Genomic DNA, 22,020 nt, shown 5'->3' with positions numbered 1-22,020 from the left:
AGCCAGATGTGAATGCCCTGGCATGAACTCAATTAAGACCCACTAAGACCTGGCCTCTATCCACTTCTCCCAGCCCACATTCTTCTGGCTCCCTCTTATGCCCTGACCATGCCTTCCAATTTCCCTTCTGACTGGGGTATACCTCTGTGTTACTTTCTAAGACTTGATGACAATAGTTCAGAGTTCTACTCCTAATGGTTACAGAAAGTCACCATCTGTGGTAATCCCAGCAAGAAGTCCATATCATGGACACATCAACATAGCCCTTTAGTCAAATGGGAAATAAGAATCAAAAGTTGTCTATACAAAAATGTATGTGCAAATTTATTTTCAATAAACAAACTCATTTTTGTAATGAATATGCCACTTTCATAATGGATAATGGAACCATGTGAAGCAGTTTGAGATCTATCCTTATAGCCCATATTTTCTGGTGTCTAGAATGAGTATATACCTCATCTAACATTATATTAACCTCAAATTTACAAATACTTAATTCAGTGATGAAATATTAAAGATACCTTCTGTTTCATCAATTCTTTTTCTGAAAAGGGAAACAATGTGCCTGCAAAACTTCTATATCATACCCACAAATGGAAACAACCATATCTACACCCAATCTTTCTATAAGCCTCTCCACGTGTGGTAAATGACAAAAGTATGGCTTCAGACCTCTTGTGTTTGAGGACTGGATTAAGCGCTTGTCTCCCAGGGCGATTGCAAAGTTGGCCACAAGGCGATGAATGAATGGTACTGATGTACAGAAGCACTCAGAGCATCAGCTGCTACTGCCTTTCCTCCTTCAGTGGCTACTTCCCTACAGTTCTACCCACCAAGCCAAAAGGGACATTGCCCAATTCCTCTTTCACCCTGCTGCCTTAAAGGAGGCTGGTGAGCTGCAGGCCTTTGCCTCCTGGTGTGTAAAGTGACTGGCTGGGGTAGATGGATGTGTACATTTCCTTGAGAGCACCTTGGAGCTCATGGGTGAGAGGCTCACTCACAGGAGGGCTCCAGATGAGGACCACAGCAGGAAATGACCTTCTAAAGTAGGATGCTGAGAGATGAGACATTTTTTCACACTTTACAAAATGAGAACAGAAAAAGTGGACCAGTGGCAGCTGAGGAAGATGGATGAATACCTGCACAGCAGAAGACCTACCAGACTGCAGCAGACCAATCACAGAGATCTTATGCACAAAAAAACTGCTTTCAAAAGTTTCTTAAAAACCACCACAACCCCACAACATGAAACTGCAAAGTTGAGAGAGCCTAACACAGTCTAAGAATGAGACAGCAGTGCCCACACCATGGTGGCTGGTGGCTGGTGGGGGCAAGCTGGAATTTCATGTTCTTAGTACGTGGACTTCTGAACCATGTGAAGCTACTACCTAGTCCACACATTTTTTTTTAAAAAATTAAGAAAATGTTTTTAATAAAGGGGGAAAAAAGGGCACAACCACCCTTACCCTTAATCTTTCCCTCATAGCAACCACCTAAGGAAATATCATGGCCCATAAGCTCCAGCTCAGGACTCTAGAATGAGCTAGAGGATCTGGCAGGCTTCATGGAGCTGCCTAAGGCTGGGAGCCAACTTGAAAACCCCTTTAGTTTTGTTAATCACAGTTTCCCTAAGAATTAGCTATACTAAATCTCGTTTCCTTTCCTGATGGGACTACATATGAGCCCCCAAACCCAATCTGGCAGCTTAGAAGTGTTCAGGACAGCAAAGGCAGAGCTGCCTGTAAATGCAGTGGATCAAGGAATCCTGTGATACTGGACCCTGCACAATGCTGTCCTCTCAGAGGCCGGTTTTAAGAGGGTCACTGGAAAACTAGAATAATTTTATCCTGCACGGCACACTTGGGTTGAAACAAGCCTAATGGGTGGAAGCTGGAAAGTTCTCTATCCCAGCATAGAAGTGCTTGGGAAAGCTCAGGCAGAGGTGGGAAGATCTGAACTAGGAGTTCCAACTGAGGCTGCGTAATGATACAGGGCAGGGGAGGATGACAGATGCCAGGGTGTCTTCCAACAGAGCAGGCTGCTAACCAGCTCCTCTGAGGGAAGGCAGAGATGTGCACAACAGCTGAAATCAAAAAGGGAACCTCAAGCTATTCACAGTGAAGAGCTTACCAGGGCAGAGAGAAGAGCCAAAGTTGCTCTGAGCAACTACCTAAAATTCCTCTTAAAAGCAAACCCCCCTTTTAAAAAAGTGATCAAAAACCAAATCTACATGTACTCTAAGAACAATGGATGAATAATACAAAATTCATGAAAATTTTCACAGTTTTTCTTTTGCAAATTCACATCCATACTAAAGGCTCTAAAAAGACAATTGTTTGTTTCATGGGACAATAAAGTGATTCAGGTGTGGGGAAACTTTTAGCATGCTATTAACATATTCCTGCCCCACCCCAAGTTTTCCTTTATATCTTTTTTGGCCAGTGACCAGCAAGAGTCCAGTTGGGTACCAGGATGAGCAGAAACCAAGAAAGCTACCTGGTAAGTCCTACAGGGCAATACTGGGCCCAGGCCTTCAGCTCTGCAGCTCCTTCCCAGCCCCAGATGCTTTGCAGATGCTGTAGAGATGTATATGATCTGACTTCTGTAAAAACTGGGAGAAAATCTATTGTGTATAAATATACAAATATATATTTAGAGAAAGTTGTGGATGATTATGCACAGAGAGTGAGTTGAAGGGTGGATAGTGAAGAATACTGTAGGGACTGGGGCTGTTGCTCATTGGTGGAGCATTTGCTAGCATGCACGAGGCCATGGATTTGATCCCCAGCACTGCAAAACACAAAACTCTTGCAACTTTTTCTGCATATTTGTGCAATTAAAAGAGCTGAAAAAGAGAATGAAGTGAATATTCTAGCTTTTGATTTTTCTCAGCACAAATAGCAACTGCCAGGGAGTGAACAGGCCCCTACAAACCCTTGGGTTTTCTGGTGCCAGTCTTCATGGATGAGGTTGGAGGTGTGTATGACAACCCGGAGGCCTTCTTCGTATAGCAGTAGCATCATCTTCCTTCAAAGACAGAAGGAATCAAAAGGCAAAGCATTAGCAAAACCTTAAAAATATGTAATACCTTCTAACTCAAATGTAGTCAATAGCTAGAGGAATTCTCAAACTCATATTACCCAAACTTATAATATTATAACACTTATAGTATTCCCTTCTACACATCACCATTATGAAAATCTGCTCAAATGACAGAAAGTCATCTTCCAAAAATGCTTCAATGTTCATGGTAAATGGACTTCCCCCACTGTCTACAAGGCCAGTCCTGACCCTTCACCCACCCCACCTAGTCCCTCATCATCTGTTCAAAATTACATTATTATTATGGATAACAGGAAACTTCTCGCCCAGTGTTTTTCAAAGAATGGACATAAATCTTGCTGTGGCATGGCGAGCATGCTTTAAACAACTGAAGTAGAATAACTCATAACATACTGCATATATTTAAATAAAGTATTGGTTTAAGAAACTTTTGGTTTAACACAAAGGCCTGGCTGTGTGCAGTACACCAAAATGTAAAACCTATTCAATGAGTTGCAATTTTTAAAAATTTGCAAGGTGCTTCATCCCCATTAGACTGATTTATTTATTTTTTTGTATCCAACAGGTGCCATGCTTGTCACCTTATGCATACGGACTTCAGGTAAATCTTCCTTTTCCTCTGTTAACTCACATCAGATCTAGTTGAGTTCTCTTTTCTTCCAGGGGACCTTCTAGGTCATCAAACATTTCTCTTACGTACTTCCAGTGAGAGAGGAAAGAGGATCTAAATAAGAGCTTTCCATTTGAAACCTGAAGACTTGAGCTACAGCCTTTCTCATTAAGAAGCCCGAGGAAACCATTCAGTGTTCCTGAGCCTGTCTCTCAGGTGTAACCTGAAGGACCCTCCCTACCTCCTCGGGACAAACCGCACTCTGCTCAGTGTCAAACACTCTGGTGTATTCATCCCCATGGCTCCTTCAGGGTCCTGCTTCATTCTATAATTCAATGTTGGGTGATTTTCATCTTCCCATCATTTTCTAATTATTTTTGTAATTTAAGTTTTCTCTCTTTCACTAGTGTCACTTCTCAAGGCTGCACCTCTGTCTTGACTTAATTTCTCATTTCCACTGAGGCTCAAATATGAACTCTGTTCCTATATTTGGCAAAAAAAAAAAAAAAACCCACAAACAACAACAACAACAACAAAAACCCTGAACCACCAGTTCTCGCCAAATAAACAGCCACACGGATACTATCGGCAGGATGAGGTCAGCATCAAAAGATAAGAGAGGACAGAACAGGAGAAAAGAGAATGTGATCTTCAGCTCCTGCCAAGATGAGAAATTAACCCAACCCAGCAAATAGAGAATTAATGCAGAGCAGGAGAAATGACAGCTGCTGAGACATCTTCTTTCCAGTTATGAAATGTGCTCCCTGAAATCTGGGCAAATTTTCATGCACAGTTTGCTACATTAGCAGCTGACTGTAATTAAGGATAAGCCAGTTATGGAACCATGATGTAAATTTTACAAATATTTCCATTAATCAAGGCATCAATTATCAGAAAAATCATGCACCGATGTCAGGGAATTCTATCAAAATAGGATTATGAATTAATTTCAGGGGAAACATACCAATCTTTTCATAGATAAAAGGACATTGCCACTAAGGTCCCAGTTAAAGAGAGGTAGGAAAGGGTGAGGAACACAGTCACCCTTGAAGAGGTGGACTAGCCATACTGTCTCTCAGCAGTGAGAGTGGCAAAGGGGAGACTTCCCAAATGTGAGGCCAGTCCCTCCAGGGGAAGAAACGAATGCTCATCAGGCACCGTTCCAGACACTGCAGCCGGGTCAGCACACGAGGCGAGGCAGGGCAGGGGAGCTACTCTTATTTTAGTACTGCAGAATCTGTGGCTGGGAGGGGTAACGGAGATCATCTAAGTCACAAAGTGAGACAGTGGGAGAGCTCGTTGGGATCACAAGCTAGTGACCCCTTCAGTGTGCTCAACTTTAACAGGGTATATGACAGTGGGAGAGAGCCTGGCCACAGGTCAGTGGGAAGGGACATGTTCCACCCATCCTGTGACTGAGACTGGCTCCTGCTTAGAAGGTGCATTTGCCATTCAGCAGCTTTGGCTTTCTCTCCCCCTCCCCACATCTGATCTTAGGGCCAGGGTAACTGTGGTCCCAGCTCTGGGGGGAGCCAAAGAGCTTTACCATTTTAAAATGTTGAGAGAGGCCACAGGATCACATAGCAGCCTGCAAGCACAGGATGGAGCAGGTTTAATGCCTCAGGAGACTGAGCTTTGGGGAGATGGGCTGCATCTTGATTACTTTTGAGTGCTCTGCACCTGCACATGGGCAATGCAGGCCTGCTCAGGTGTGCACCATCTCAGAGACTGCCTTCCATCTTCACTGTCGCTGGCCCCTCCTGTCAGGGAGGTGAGGTAGCTTACACCTCATCCCCACGAGAGAAAGGATTTCTCTTTTTCTAACTCGCGTGTGTGTTCTGCTTCGCTCACCAAAGATGAAAAGCTGTAAGGACAAAACTATCCTCCAGGTCTGTGACCCAAGAACATAATGGGATTTAGCACACCATTCTTAAAACAAAAAGCAGCTAAGAGTGATTTCAAGACATGAACTCTGTCTTCTAAGATACTGGATTTCAACAAAACGCAAACTGCAGATCCTACCTAGTTTGGAAGGTTCTATTATAGTTACTTCCTTAAGCATTTTAAATCCTGAATTAAGAACTCACAGGGCTGGGGTGTAGTTCAGTGGTAGAGTGCTGGCCTAGCATGGCCAAGGTTCAATCCTTGACACAGCCAAAAAACAAAAACCAAACTCTTTCTTCAGATTTAATGTGGCAAATTGTGTATGGGAATGGGAGTGAGTGAGTGAGTGAGAGAGAGAGGGAGAGGGAGAGAGAGAGAGAGAGAGAGAGAGAGAGTTTTGAATGGACCAAGGGAAACCATGATGTCAACTGCAATAGTGAGCAAACAAGAACAAATTAAAAACTGAAGTTAAAATAAATAATGTGTTCTATTCCTGTCTGCATCACTGGCACAAGAAAATCAGCTACCTATTCTGGGTCTGAGTTTCCTGATCTATAAAATCAAAAGGTCCAAATATTGCCGAAGAGCATTAAACAAGGCATCTCTCCTTCTCCCCACACCACCATGTGTGTGCAGTTCAGCGTGGCTGTGCCAGATTCCGGCAGCCTACCTGCTTGATCCCTCCTGGGAGTGACCCTGTAACTGACAACAGCAGTGCAGGGGTTGACTATTCACTCCTAACGCTCATCCCACAGCACAGGCCACACTGCCGGCACGGAAACCTAGTGCTGGAGGTCTAGCAAATCATGGCCAGATCCATGAGTGATAGGCTAACTCCATGTATTCTCGAATCAGTTAAGTACTTATGCTGGGATTTCAGCTCAAGGTGGGGGACAACCCATTACTGCCTCTCCTTGATGGTATTTTGTATCATCTACTGATCCTATAAACTCAGGGATATTAAAAGAATATTTTACACGTGAGTTCACTCTCAGTCCTCAAGCCTGTCCTCTGAACGTGGGGCTGCAACACCCCAGGGCATCTGAAACCAGATCCCGAGGCCAACACCTGGCTTCTCTTCCACTGCAGTCCCTTCTCAAGACAGACTGGCAAAAATAACAGCTGTCAGCACACAAGGAGAAGATGACCATCATGCCACCACTCAGACCATCTTCACAAGACAACAATAGCTGCAGCCAGATTCCAAACACACCTCCCCTCTCAGGGACTCCTTTCTGCCCTGAAGAAACACGCCTGGAGCAGCTGGCTACTCACCACCAGTCTAGAAGAAAGACGAGGTTTCTTACAAATCTTTACAGGAAAATGTGATTTATAAGGATATTAAATTAGTGATTGTTGTGTCTTATTCTCTCATTTGTACAATCAATTGCTTTGAAAGAGGACTCAGAGTTATACAACTCATGCAAGATAAATGGAGTTAAAGTGATAATTACTTGCAATGTGTCAAACAGGATGGGAAATTTTTTTTTCCTATTTATTATATTGCAGAAAATTATTCTAAAATATCTGTCTTGTGCCAGGATAGGCTTTTCAAGTTGATAATTTTCGGTAAGTAGTTTTTCTTTCAATCATAGAATGGAGTTGACCAATGATATGCTATTCAATACAATTCATTCTTACCAATCACAGAACTTTTTAAAAGCAGGGGAATCTATAGGCACATGACCTGCACACATAGTCCACCCAACCACAGTCAACTCCTTCAAGCCAGGTCAATGGAAGGTGAGAGTCACAGATTTAAAACTTCATGCTGAGACTCAGAATCTCAGTACAACAGTTAATGCTTTAGAAGACAACATCACTTAATCCATTACTGATCCAACATCTCATATTAGTCCTTGTAAGGGCACTTTTTGCAAGTGTATCCCTTTATCTATTAAAATCACATCCTCCCCCATTTCATGAGAGTTGCTTACGTGTGGTGTGTTCCAAATGCAATATCCAACTTTGCCTAGGATGAAAAAAAAATTGAGTTATTCTTTTTAAAAAGGATCAAGTAATAATAACCCTATTAGAAAATAAATTAGAAAAGGATCAAACTAACTTTAAAAAAATTTCTTTTACTGCCCTCTAAATTAAAAGACAGCTTTTAAAAAAAAATTGTTCTTTTTAGTTACACATGACAGTAGAATGTATTCTGGCATATTATACATACATGGAGTATAACTTTTTAAATTAGGATCCTATTCTTGTGGTTGTACATGATGTGGAGTTACCCTGGTTGACAAATACAAGGTTGGGAAAGTTATGTCCAATTAATTCTACTGTCCTTCTTACTCCCATCCCCACTCCCTTCGCCTCATTTTCCTTTGTCTAATCCAATAGATTTCTATTCTGCCCATTTTGTTGTAGGTTAGCATCCATATATCAGAGAGAACATTTGGCCTTTGGTTTTGGGGGATTGGTTTATTTCACTTAGCATATCTCCAGTTCCATTCATTTATCAGCAAATGCCATAATTTAATTCTTCTTTAAGGCTGAGTAATATTCCACTGTGTATATATACCACATTGTCTTTATCCATTCATTTGTTGTGGGGCACCTAGATTGGTTCCATAGCTTGGCAATATCCAACTTTGTGAATTGAGCTGCTATAAATATTAATGTAGGTGTATCTGATTTTAAGTTCTTTGGGTATATGACTGAGGACTGGGATAACTGGATCAAATGGTGGTTCCATACTGCTTTTCATAGTGGCTGCACCAATTTGCAATTCCATCAACAATGTATGAGAGTACTTTGTCTCTACATCCTCGCTGTTTTAGTCAGCTATTTTGCCACTGTGACTAAAAAAACCCAACCAGAAGAATTGTAGAGGAGAAAGGGTTTATCGGTGGGCTCCCAGTTTCAGAGGTCTTAGTTCATAAAAGGCTGGCTTCATTTATTATTCTCCAGGTGAGGGAACGTCATGGTGGAAGAGTGTGGCAGAGGGGAGCAGCTCACGTCATGATCAGAAAGCAGAGAGATCTCCACTTGCCAGATACCTATATATTCCCCAAAGCCACACCCCCAATGCCCTACCTCCTCCAGCCACACCTCACCTGCCTTCAGTTATCAATTAACCCCATCAGGTGATTAATTCACTGATTGAATTAAGACTCTTGTGACCCAATCATTTCTTCTCTAAACATTCTTGCATTATCTCACACACGAGCTTTTGGGGACACCTCACATCCCAACCATAACATTCGCCAATATTTATTGTTACTTGTGTTCTTTATACTTGCCATTCTGACTGGAGCGAGATGGAATTTCAGTGTAATTTAATTTGCATTTCTCTAATTGCTGATTGCTAGAGAAAAGCAAATTAAAATTGCATGGCATTGACACAAAAACAGACATGAAGACCAATGGTACAGAATAGAAGACACAGAGACTAATATAATAAAAATTACTTCATACTAGACAAAGGCTCCATAAACATACACTGGAGAAAAGATAGCTTCTTCAACAAATGGTGTTGGGAAAACTGGAAATCCATATGCAGTAGAATAAAACTGAACCCTTATCTCTCACCCTGCACAAACTTAACTTGAAGTGGATCAAGGACCTAGGCATTAGTCCAGAGACCCAGTTCTTACTAGAAGAAAAAGTAGGCCCAACCCTACATCATTTATTGAGGCAGCTTAGGAACTGACTCCTTCAACAAGACTCCCAAAACATAATAAGTACAATCAAAAATTAATAAATGGGATGGTATAAAACTAAAAGCTTCCTCACTGCAAAGGAAACAATCAGGAATGTGAACAGAAAGCCTATAGAATGGGAGAAAATCTTTACCATCTGTACCTCAGATAGAGCATTAATTAATCTCCAGATTATACAAAGAACTCAAAAAACTTAACACCAAAAAACCCAAAAAACCAAAATAAATAAATAAATAGGCAAAAGAACTGACAGGCACTAATCACAGAATAAGAAATATGAACGGTCAAAAAATATATGAAAAAACATTCAACAAGATAGCTTTTATATAATCCAGGAAGGCTCATTTTTAAAAAAATTACTTTTTTCTGCTCAGAATGATTCAATATATACTGCATTTTTAATTACAGTAATTAGGAGTAAGAAGCCTAATTTCTTTAGTTGTCAAAAAACTAATAAAACAAATGATTCTAAGTAGTTTAAAATTAGATCTTTGGTTTGTTATAGAAGAAACCAATATACACAAAGTTTTCAGAGCACATTTAGAAGAAACACTGAATGTGTGTGTTGGCAACAAAAAAATGTTTAAAAAAATCTCTTATACTGAAAATATTGAAAGAGCTGAAAATAAAGATATTATTACATCAATTTTTGTTACAAAATTACATCTTTACAAATAAATGGAAGGTATGTAGAGAAGTAAAACATTTTATCTAACATCTGGTACAAGAAGACCTTGGTTAAGCATAAGATGCCAGAAGGCAGAGACCATGAAAGAATCAAAATAAACAACTATGGAAACAGCTTGGCGATATCAATGCAGTACTTGGGCTCAAATCTTGTCTTCCGAATTTTGCATAACTTTGGAAAACACTTTATGATTTTTTTGTCTCAGCTTTCTCCTCTTCTAAAGAGGGTACTGTTACAAGATTTAGAAAGCTGTATAAGGAGCAAATGAGGAAATATAAAATGCTTAGGAAAGGGTCCCTGAATGCAGTAAGCACATCACCACAGTGGCAATCCCTACCACCACCTTTCCCTCACCCTGCCTCCCTCCTCACTGCATGACGGAAGGGTGGAACTGTCTGCTGGGGCAGCAATGGGATACATAGGTAGGTACAACACAGCTCCTGGTTTGGGGACACTCACAGACCTGCATGCATTTATGTGCTCTGGACAGGGTGAGAGAGTTGGGAACTGTACTACATATCCTTAAAGTTATAAAATTAGAAGGAACATTATCACTTTGTAAACATACTTAGCTCGGAAAGAACAATGGTCAAGAGATGGCTCTTGACTTTAGTTTTGTTATAAGTTATATGCTTTTAGGCACAAGAAAACACAATGCCTTTATTTTGTTTATCTTTTCAAAAAGATAATGTTTGATGGATGCTTTTTTTGGGCTAATGTATCAAATCCTTTAAACTCTATAGTGAATGGCATTAGCAATCCATTTTAACCATGAAGAAATTAGGCTGACACAGTTAGGTTTAAGTGACAAGACTAGCAAGACACAACATTATGGAGTGAATATTGGGTGCCCCCCTTCCAAATTCTTATGTTGAAGTCCAAACCCCAAGATGACTGTATTCAGAGAGAGGAACTTTATGGAGGGAATTAAGGTTAAATGAAGTTCTAAGGTGGGAACAGATCCAATGTGATGAGCATCCTCATAAGAAGAAACACCAGAGCACTTGAGTGGCCTCCCCACTTCCCTGTGCCATGTGAGAAGACCAGGAGAAGGTGGCCATCTACAAGGCAGGAAGAGGGCCCTCACCAGGACTTGGGTTGGTGTGCATCTGGATCTCAGATTTTTGGCTTCCAGAATGGTGAGAAATAAAGGCCTGCAGGTAGAGATCTTAGACAAAACCCGGCAGTATGACTCCTGACCACCCCAAGGCCTCAACATCTGGCCTTAGGCCCCACATTTGCAAAATGGGAGAAGTGCCAGCACCCACTGACTCCTTGACTAATGTGCCTTGGCTTTAATGATGATGCTGGAAAAAATCAGAATTCATCTTACAGACAGGGTATGGCTCAAATGGCTATATTCTGCTCTATCTCCAACTTTTTTAAAAAATATTTTTTAGTGTTGACTGACCTTTATTTAATTTATTTATATGCAATGCTGAGAATTGAACTCAGTTCCTCACACATACTAGGCAAGCGCTCTACCACTAAGCTACAATCCCAGCCCTATCTCCAACTTTTGAGCTGGGAAAACTTTTGTGCAGCTTTCTTGGTGCAAGTTTTGGAAGAAGGGTCTTGTTATGCCCTCTAGTGGCCAGCATGAGTATGTATGCCATCAGACACAGAATGGTCTCTCCTAAACCTTCTAGTGTGGGTGGTTAGTATTTGAAAAACACTTTCTATTCCCATTTAATCATTGGTTTTCAAGATTCCTATGTCAATTTATTTCTGTATACTTTTAAAAAAATTTAATTCTGTCTACTTTTTAAAATTTATTACTATTTAGTGTGATGGGAGCTACCCTACTGCACTTTAACAACTTCTTTGTTGCTGGAAACAGAAGCAGAACAATGGAATTTTAGGCAACTCCTGAGCAGAGGCATATCACATGCATAAAGATGAGCCACAAACATGACATTTGTGGGATGGAAAAAGGCACATTCTAAAACCATAACTACATAAAGTCAAGAGGGCTAAATTAGGGAAAATGCTGTGAGGTTTGTTTAAAATGGATACTAAGCTCTCATACTATTTTTTAAAAAATATTTACTTTTTAGTTATAGAGGGATACAATATCTTCATTTTATTTTCATGTGGTGCTGAGGATCGAACCCAGTGCCTCATAATGCTAGGTGAGCAGTCTGCCTCTGAGCCAAAAATCCCAGCCCTTTCATGCTGCTTTTTTTTTTTTTTTTCATTTGTAGATGAACACAATGCCTTTATTTTGTTTATCTTTATGTGGTGCTAAGGACTGAACCCAGTGCCCCACACGATAGGCAAGCACTCTACCACTGAGCCACAACCCCAGCCCCGTTTTTGTTTTTTTTAAATTTTTTTCTTAGTTGTAGTTGGACACAATACCTTTATTTATTAATTTTTATGTGGTGCTAAGGATTGAACCCAGTGTCTTGCACGCGCTAGGCGAGCACTCTACCGCTGAGCCACAACCCTAGCCCCTCTCATACTATTTAAATATTTTAAAAATACAGATATCATTTATAGTTGGAAGAGTGATACAATGAGAGCTAAAATTCTTATATTATGTTTAAGTAGGGAAGAAAAGACCCGAGACAGAAAATGGCAAAAGATGTCAGGTAGCATGCACTGTGCCCTAGAGCAGGAATCTGGAGCCAGTTTCGCCAAGCTGATGGCAAGAGAGGTCTGAAGGCGCCTTCACCATGTTTTCTCAGGAATGGTCTCACAATCCTGCTAGAAGGATCAGCAGCTACTTACAACACCCTTTCTACAGGAAAGAAATCTTAAATGTAAAAGATTCTTCTGAATTCCTTTCTTCCCACTTCATCGTTTCTTGCTCAGAATGACACTTGAAATAAGAGGTCTGTTGGGATGTGGGTCTTAACAAAAGTGTGAGACTCACCTGCACACTGCAGCCTGACCAGTCTATCAGGACAAGATTACGGGAGCTTTTTTGCCTTCTTTTCTACTTTGCTTTGGTCCCAGCAAAGCAAGTGTATACCTGATATGAGACCATTCAATATTCCCTCACTGGACTTGAACAGGATGCACACAGAACTCACCAAAGTCTCCTAACAGTCTCTTAGTCTATGGGACTTTCCAGTGTAGATCTTAGGTATGTCTCATGTGAAAAAGAACTGAAGACAATGGTTAAATTGCCAATGGCAGCTGAGAGAAGTCAGATAAGGTGTCAGAAGAACACAGTTTTCTGCTGAATTCACACAAAGACACTTGCAGGCACTGAATTGCATCCAGAGGACCTGTTCAGTGCTGGAAGCCAGGTTTTGAGAGGCACGATGACAAACTGGGTGCAACCAGGAGTACGGGCAGGTCAGGGTCAGTCAGATCTGGATCTATGGTACACAGACCATAGCTGAGTGACTGCTCAAAACTGAGAGAACTAAGAGAAATAGGATACATTCCCTCACAACCATGAATCACCAGCAGGTGAATGAGCTGGGCTATCTCAAGACAAGCCAAGGCCAGACTAGAATCTGCTGGTGACGCTGGAGAGAGGCTGTTGGCACTAAGCAGGAGGAGGAACTAAAGGCCTAAAATCCCTTCCGACTCTTGGACTGAGCGTGACGTCCAGTGGCAAAAGGCAGCTTACCTGGCAGAGGGAAACGTTCTCATAAGGTTTTGCTTGGGCATGTAGGTGAGCCTTGGCTTCCCGTTTATCACCATGCACAAGCAGGATCGGCTTCTTCCTGAAAAGAGACCAGAGGGTTTACAGGGCATCGTGGTATCGTTCCTACAGCAGGGCTCTTGCCTCATTAAGGAATGCAGCTTCTTTTCCACCTGGCACCTGCTCATGGCCTCAGTGGTGACTGAGGACAGGGGCTAACACTGGGCAGTGGTCAGTCAAGGCTCATTACCCTTGTCAGGGTGTCACATGGCCTGATCCTGAAGCCTGCTGTGACACAACAAAGTCCTTGAATAATTATCTTCTTTAGTGCAAACGAGTAGCTCTGTGTTAATATTTTAAAATTAAGTAGATTAAAAATGACAGTTATTGTATGATGCTTTCCCCCCTTCTTTTTGGACAAAGCAACACATCCATTTCACTCTGTACCTATACTTACTGCAGATGGCTAGTCAGCCACAAATGGGGGAGCAGGGAAAGATAACCAAGGGCTGGAAACTGCAGGGAGCCTTGTCTGATACATAAGTACCTGGGAGACTTAGTAAGTTCAAACCTCCCCAGCCATAGCTGCATCCTCTTAAGAAAGACTCTGTATCAACATCAGGTCAAACCCTACCAGGAGGCCTGGATCCTCCCTCATCACCTAAGCCACCACCACTCCCATCACCCTGGCAACGAAAACATCAAGACCCTCAAAAAGAAAGCCTGCTGAAGGCTTTTCAAAGAGTAATAAAACTGATTAAGGGGAAAGGAATTGAGGCAAGAATGGGAGACTCAATGTCCTTAGAATCTCCCACTCTGTGAGCACCACAGTATTCTTTCTTGGAGGTGGTCCATGTGGCTGCCAGTCACAGTCAAGAGAGACCTGGGTGGGACACTGGAAACTTCCCTGGAACCCCTAATGAAACTGGAGGGCAGGAGGGGCCACTGTCCCTCTCCTGAGAACCCCTTCTCTCTAGAGGGTGACTCCTTTCCCCTTTCCTAGCCCTGTTAATAAACTTATGCCTTTACTGAGTAATATGTCTGAATTTTTTCTGGTCTGATCCCAAGAACTGGGGTGATGAGGGAGGCCTCTGTGCTGCCTCTGCCCTGTAACACTTACTAAGCTCCTACTATGTGTTACATATACAATGCAAGACCCAGGATACAACAGTGAACAGGAACAAGCCCTCAGCACAATGCAGACTTGTGAACAGGCAGTGAAGTTTCAGTGCACCAGAGTTCAAAGTACATTGAGAATTTTCCAATTCCAAAGACTACATAAAAGCACTCTTCAGGAATAGATTAGAAATGCTTTTAAGGGATTCTTGATCTTCTCCAGTTAATTCAAAGCAAGCTTATCCTTAGAAATCAATAAATCTTTATGAGCTTTCCCAACACAACAAAAACTGGATTTTTTTTTTCCAACAAGCAATTGAGCAAGATAAACTGCCACTACTTCCACATTAATCAATTATGGGGCAGAAAGATTCTCTGCATACACAAAAGGACAATGCTCAACTGGAAAGAAACATCCCAGGAAATGTGCTTTCAGTACAAGAGCCTGACGACCGCACACCCACACTAGCCTAGTTCTGCCAGCACAGGTAAAACAGCACTAGGAAACAGGTGTTCCTAATTGCTTACCAAGTAGGGACACTGTGGAAAAGCAGTGCAACTAGAAAGAGAGAATAATTTTCGAAATACTCACACCATCTACAACCTGGAAACAAAACGTGGTATCATCTTAAAAACAGTAAACACTGCTGAGACAAGTTGAAGGCCTCATTAATTCCTTCAGGTTTCTTGGTTCTACAAACTACCATGAAAAGGCAGCATGTGAACAATGGTAGGTACTAACTCTTACCATCTGAAAATTCTACATACAAATTCTGGATGTTACCTGAACCTGCCATTTAGGTCATTCCTAATCCTTACCATACTCTGGACAGCTTCAGCATTAAGGGAGTGGAGGGAAGGGAGGCTCTTCCATCCCTGCCTTAGTTTCTGAGAGTTCAGGGGCCACTCAATTCAACCCATAGAGGTGCTAAAGGGATTACAGCCTACACTCCTAACAGACTTCCACAAACTGGGTACCTAACCACCTGAGACCTGCTGTTTCACAGTTCTCGAGCAGGAGTCTGCAAGGCTGGTTCCTCCTGAGGTCTGTGAGGGAGAATCTGCTCCATACTTTCCCCTGGCTTCTGGAACCTCTGGCATTCTTTTGCCTTCACAGTCATCTCTATGTCTAAATTTCCCCTTTTCATAAGGACACCAGTCACTGATTTAGTGGTCACTCTTATGACATCATTTTAATTTGGTTAATGACCTCCAATGAAGACTATCTGCAAATACAGTCACCTTCTGAGGTACGAAGGCTTAGGATACCAAGAGATCTTTTGGGGGAACAATTCAACCCATAGAGGTGCTAAAGGGATTACAGCCTACACTCTGCCAACGCTTCGAGGGGTAACATTTGACGTCAGTTTTTGAGAAGCAAAGGGGGGGGGGACTAAAATCACCTGTGCAGCACCCAGGGACACACTGCCTGGAAGAGCCTGGGGCAGCCTACTTTTCTCCTCCCTCCTTCCTAGCAAAACCCTGGTGTTATGCCAGGCAAGATAATGTTATGCCAGCCAAAAGCCACAGTGCAGCCTCGTTAGAGATGGTTATTGTCCTGTAGCTGGGCCCTGCTCAATGAACTAGAGACCCTTTCTTCCTTCTCCTCCTTCCTGCTACCTGGAACGCGAACAACTGAGCTGGAGCCCTGGTTGGCATCCTGGACCACAAGGTGACTCTGAAGACTGAAGCCATACACCAGCATAGTGGGTCAGACAGACAGAAAAGTAGGTGGGTAAGTCCAGGGAAAACCACAAGGCTCCAATGCAGACCACAGCTACCTATCATCTGGACTTCTTCAGTTGACTTAAACTGTTACTTTGGGTGTTCTATTACACACAGCTAAGACTAATCCTCTAGATTATAGATCAAATCCAAGCCCTTGAGTATCAAAGCTGCCTGTGAAACATCAGCATTTCACCCTCTATACCAAAAAAGGTATCCATGATCCAATGTCTTAAATGCACCCATGAGTTTGAGGGCCCTGACAATCATTTTTTGTGTATGTATTCCTCCACCCTACTTGCCCTTATAAGATTCTGCCATATAAACGTATAAGACACAGGAATGCATGGCATGCCACTGTGCTAAACTATATTTATTTGGTCTCAACTGCTGATGCACTGCTGATGGTGGATCTGGAAATCCGTCACTTCCACAGCTTGGATAAGAGAGGGCTATGACCTCCTAAGAACTACAGAAAGATGCTCAAAAAATGTTGGTATGGACGTGCTAAGCAACATGTAGTTGGCCACGTGTCGACATATGTACTGGTTAAGACGGAGATGACCATTTCCTTCATATTAACACTGGACATGAAGTTCTGTTATCTGAGGTAGAATTTGTCCTTTTCCATTCTGGATAGAACACAGAGAAAAGCACTAAGATTGGCAAAAAGAATGTGTATGATTAAAAAGATTTTAAAATGCTGTTCTCCCCAAATAATTTCATGTCTATATGATTTCAATGACTCAAAAGAAATACTTTAAAAAAAAGGCAGCTTTTTACCTGACAATGCAACGCTCGTGTTTCACAGCATTGTAGTTTACTGTGTGCCATGACCCTTTAACTCACCTGAACTCTGGCGGATACTGCTTTACGAGCCAGACTACATCAAAACAGTAGTTGAACTAGACAAGGGAAAAAGAAAAGCAACTAAGCCATAGGTGATTCAACCAAGCAGTTCATAAGAACTGTTTGGTTATAAAATTGAAAGAAACTCTAAAATAATAATGTACTACATATATTTTTTATAAATCTACACAGTTACGGTACAATACTCATGAATAAACTTAATTTCTGTCTTAAAGGAATATATGGCTGAAGAACCCCACATAAATGGATCCAAACACACAAGAAAATAGGTTCTATGGAAATTACCTCTGCACGTCTTGGCAGTGTTTATACTTCTCAAGAGGGTGCTCTTATGTTGGTTCTAGTAGTCTGAGGTTAATTTAAATAAGGGGGCTTATAAATGTATTCTTTTCCTCCCTAGATGATTACAAAAAGACAGATGCTCAAGACAAGGAACCCAGAACTATTGGAAAAAGACATGTCCCTTCAGCCTGACTTACTGGATAGCCTGGTACACAGGCACCTGGGACTGCCCATGCACTAGGCTTATAAGTCCCATCTTGACGACATGATCTTCTTGTGCCTGGGCAGTCTAGCTGAATGCCTGCAAGTACATCCCACATTCCACAGAGACCAGGACTCTCAGGGCCAAACCAAACACAAAGGCCACACAGCACTCGTCCTGTTATGATTTCACACACAAAGGGACCAGCTCAGGCAGGCAGGAGCCAGGGAACATATAGCGAACTCCTAACTTCTACTCACTTCTTTTTGGTAGATGCAGGGAATTTTGCTTTTTCCAAATCAAATCAAACTTGCACTGGCTCCACCACACCTTCCAAGAAGGCTGCATGAGTCCCATGTGATCATCAGTGTCCAAAAGAGAAGTCTTTAAGGCTGGACAGTCCAAAGTGAATTTGTGGCCTGATCAAGAGTCAAATGATTTACTGAGAGTGACAGTCACATGATGTATTCTATGTCTATGGCCATGCATTCTAAAACTTGCTGCGGGAGGCCAGCTTCAAGGAACTTACTATCTTAGGGATCTGGATGGGACTGACATGTGTCCCCACCTCTCATATTTTCTTATAAAGTTATTTGTCTTTTTTTACCCACAAACTCACCTGAGCTGAAGAAACAAGTGTCCCAAATAGAGGAGACAAAATATCTATAAAGACAAAAACATAAATATGATTTGTATTCAGATAAAAATACTCTAGTTATAACAATTATTTAATAGTCACTGACCAAGATTTGGTTCAGAAAACAGTTAAGTGAAAAGTTATTATAAAGCTAGGTTTTAATGTTTTGTAAAATCCAAGAAAAATTTCCCTATGCTATTTTATTTATATATATATATATATATATATAAACATTTTATATATATACAAAACTAAAATCTACAACTTAAGTACTAGATGAATGGCCATTTTTTGAAGTCACTCATACCTGTCCTTTCCAGGATTTCTGAGTCCACCTCCTTCCAGTAGTCATCCGAGTCCCCACTGCCTCCCTCCAAAGCCTGAGAGCTCTTGGTTCCCAGCATTCTAAACTCATATCTGTGGTGCTCTGGTCACTCTATGAGACTCCACGTGGCACTCACTCAAGCTTTACTTTATCTCATGAACTACACCAGGATCGTCACTGTCTTCGATCCTAACAGCTGCACCTGCACAGGGCTTCCTAGATGCCAGGCACCATTTTTGGTATTTTTGGTGTATTAACTCCTTCCTCCCAGTCATTTTGAGGGAGAGTCTGATATTCCTATTCTGTGGAAGAGCAGTCTCCATAGGAGGCTGCCCAGGGCCACACAGTTAGGAAAAGGCAGAGTCCAGGTTTGACCCGGGACATCTGGCTCCAGTTTGCTCTCACCCGTAGGTGGCCTCTGAGGACTAAGAGTGGGCTCATTCACTTATCTGTCATTCACTTAGTGACTTCTGTTGTCTAGACATCGAGTTACCTGCTGGGATACAAAGACTTTGAAAGAACATGAAAATATTCTTAACCCATTATGTTCCATTGTCCTACACAGAATTGAAAACTTGAGACTTAATGGATTAAGGAAGTTCCTAGCTTATTGGGAGAGCTGCACAATTAAAAGAACCTATGATACATCCTTGCCCCCCTCCACCCAACACCTCCACCTTCTAAACTGTTGGTGCTGAGGAGCGAACCTGGAGCCATATGCAGGATGGGTGAGCACGCTATCCATGAGCTGTATGCCTAGCCCCTTTTTCCCAAACCCTATCTTTCAAGGGCCGGGCCACTGATGCCCCCTCTTCCATGAGACCTTCTAGACAACCTCCAGTGATGGCATGTGTCAGCATGGTGTATCAATTAGCAGGGACTTGGGTCCTGAATACCTGGATTTAAATCATAGCTTTACCATTACTAGCTCTGTGATCTCAGACAGTTCTTAGTTTTTCTAAACTGCAGATCCATCACCTGTTCAGTTATAGTTCATCGTTGCTGCTGGACCATCTACTCTGGACCACCTACTCATAAAATTACTGTGGGGTTACAATAAAGGCAGAGTTCCTCTCATGATGTCACCCACCCACACAAGATCTTGGTGCTCACAGTCAGTCTTTTTCATTTTTATTATGGAACCCAAGCTTTGCAGAGTTCCCCATTTCCTGTGTTGCTCTCTCTCAAACAAGATAACAACACTGACAACTATCTTATCTCTTCAAAGTACCCAGATAAAAGATTCTGAAAATGAAAACCCGTAGAATCCAATTTGCTACAGTATGGAATTAAATCCACCAACATTTATACATCACCCAGAAGAAATTGAATATGCAATTATATATTTGACAAATAAAAAAATTATTGACAGTGAACATAATCTATTCTTGAATATGAACCAGAAAAAAAGTTAATCTGAATGAAGGGGAATTATGCTTATTGCATATATCTGCTGTATAAATATACTGTGCTGGTCACATCACGCATTTGCTTCAATTTCCCTGAATCACCAGCCTACAGCCAAAAACTTGTCAAAAATTTTTTTTCCCTAGAGTAGTTAGGACCACAAAGGAGGGTTCCTGGAGATCATTCCAGGCTGCCTCCTTGGTTCACTGAGAACACTGTCAAGGCCAACTCCACAGCTCCTGATGTCCGCATTCTTACCCTTGATGTGGAGGGCTTTGCAGTTGTACTTGGGCTTAATTCCTGAGACTCTAGTGAGATAGAACTGGAAGGGGTTTCCTTTGTCTAGCATGTCCCAAATGTCTTGGCCTTCCCCTGAGGTCTCATACTCGTCTTCCTCTCTTTTGTGCCTGTGGCTGGCAGGAAGGCCATGATTTCCAGTTCTCTGGGCAGCACCATCTTTGGGAGAGGAGAGGTCTTTTTCCTCTTTGACCTCCACATTCTCCACCTGCTTCTTCTGAGTTTCTGGTTGCAGTTCATCATCACTGCTGGAGAGACACCAGCCTAGCTCTTCTTGGGAACCACTTTTCTGCTTTTTGGGAGGTGGAGCCAAATCTGCACTGCTGAATTGCACAGGTGATGTCTGCCTCCTGTGAGCAGCTTTTCGAGCTTCGGAACAGTTGAACCGTGGCTCACTGGCTGTTCCCTGCCCAGCATGGGAGAGAGAGGATGTTGATGGCTTGTCCAGTTTGGGCTTCTCATCCTCACTTTCATCGCTACTAGATATGGTCCACCTCCCGTAACTGCCTTCCTGAGACATGCTTCTGGAACAGAAAGGCAGAAATATCATTTCCCATTCACCACACCATTGGCAAAATGACTTCACTGCTCTCAAATTCCCTATCAGATGAGCTTCTGCAACAAGCAGCACTTATGACACCTCTCAGAGGTTAAGCCACGTAACTGTTACCAGAATCTGCTACAGGAAGTTGACAATAGCAAAAATCCTAGTCACTATCTCCTCCTCCACCCTTGTCTTAGAATCCAGACCTTGTTTAGATCCCCCAGGAAAGGGGGTTGGAGCCAAATTCCAAAATAAAACAAAATGTTCATTCTTAACCCTGAAACTTCTACTCACTGGGTGCTTGGGGTTAAGACCAATTTAAGGAATTTTAAGAATAATTCTGACTGCTCAAAGTTTTAAGGTCAAATTGGAATTCATTCAAGAACAGGTACCCATGGGACCTCTGTCATCATTTAAATCTTACTTTCCCAAAGATAAGCCACTTAGCATAAGCATAGCAAAGTCTTCAAAGGGAATGCCAATGACCGCTTTTGTTGGTGTATTATCTAGGACCCAACTAATGAGATAATTATCTCACAGCCATGCCATAAATCCAACTAATAAAACCTATAGAAGAATTTGTACTGAAGCAAAACATTATTTTCTAAATTACACTATTAGTCTTATTTCACTTTCTTATTCCCAGAAAATGAAAATACATGAAACATGTATTTTTGGTATTACCTATAAAGCGTGGTCAATTCAATGGTAAAGGGCTAAGTAGATTTCCTGAATGACTAAAGACAGCTCCGTGGTGTGAGACTTTTAACAAAGTACAAAACCCAGAGGAAAAAAATCATAAAATTCAAGTTGGTGCTCAGATTGTTAGGTACCTTCAAGTTTTTGCTGTTTGAAAGAGGATGAGTAGGCTGTATTATGTAAACCAGGCCAGACGGTGGTTACTCTGTTGATGTAACGTAGACAATTCCTTAACAAAAACGAAATCCCAAAAGCCTTGGTTCTACATCAAAAGATTTTCAAATGAATACACATTCATACTTCAAAGTTAAAAAAAAAAATTTAAAGTGCCTATCATTTTTCCAATTTCTCACCCAACTTTTTCAATTAATTACTAGTCAAGTCAGACAAGGTTTCTTCTGT

General features: G+C 41.7%; 1 protein-coding gene across 4 annotated transcripts in view; it reads right to left on the bottom strand.

Annotated features, from left to right (window-relative positions):
- Positions 1 to 22,020, bottom strand: part of TDP1 (tyrosyl-DNA phosphodiesterase 1) — a 76,507-nt gene that overhangs the window by 52,851 nt on the left and 1,636 nt on the right. For 2 of the 4 annotated variants that reach the window (XM_081290653.1, XM_081290655.1), the window contains exons 2-7: positions 20,337 to 20,899; positions 18,329 to 18,372; positions 17,205 to 17,260; positions 13,500 to 13,596; positions 7,495 to 7,529; positions 2,935 to 3,027 (exon numbers count right to left, since the gene is read on the bottom strand). In XM_081290653.1, the coding sequence (XP_081146779.1) occupies positions 2,935 to 3,027; positions 7,495 to 7,529; positions 13,500 to 13,596; positions 17,205 to 17,260; positions 18,329 to 18,372; positions 20,337 to 20,895 (884 nt within the window). In that variant the 5' untranslated portion in view covers positions 20,896 to 20,899. Of the gene's footprint in view, positions 1 to 2,934; positions 3,028 to 7,494; positions 7,530 to 13,499; positions 13,597 to 17,204; positions 17,261 to 18,328; positions 18,373 to 20,336; positions 20,900 to 21,752; positions 21,881 to 22,020 lie in introns of all 4 variants that reach the window. The other 2 variants (XM_081290654.1, XM_081290656.1) reach the window with 2 other exon arrangements.

Source organism: Spermophilus citellus, assembly GCF_964194105.1.
Source record: "Spermophilus citellus genome assembly, chromosome: 4".
Taxonomy (NCBI): Eukaryota; Metazoa; Chordata; class Mammalia; order Rodentia; family Sciuridae; genus Spermophilus; species Spermophilus citellus.
The sequence above is the reverse complement of the archived record's forward strand: the minus strand, read 5'-3'. Positions and strand labels throughout refer to the sequence as shown.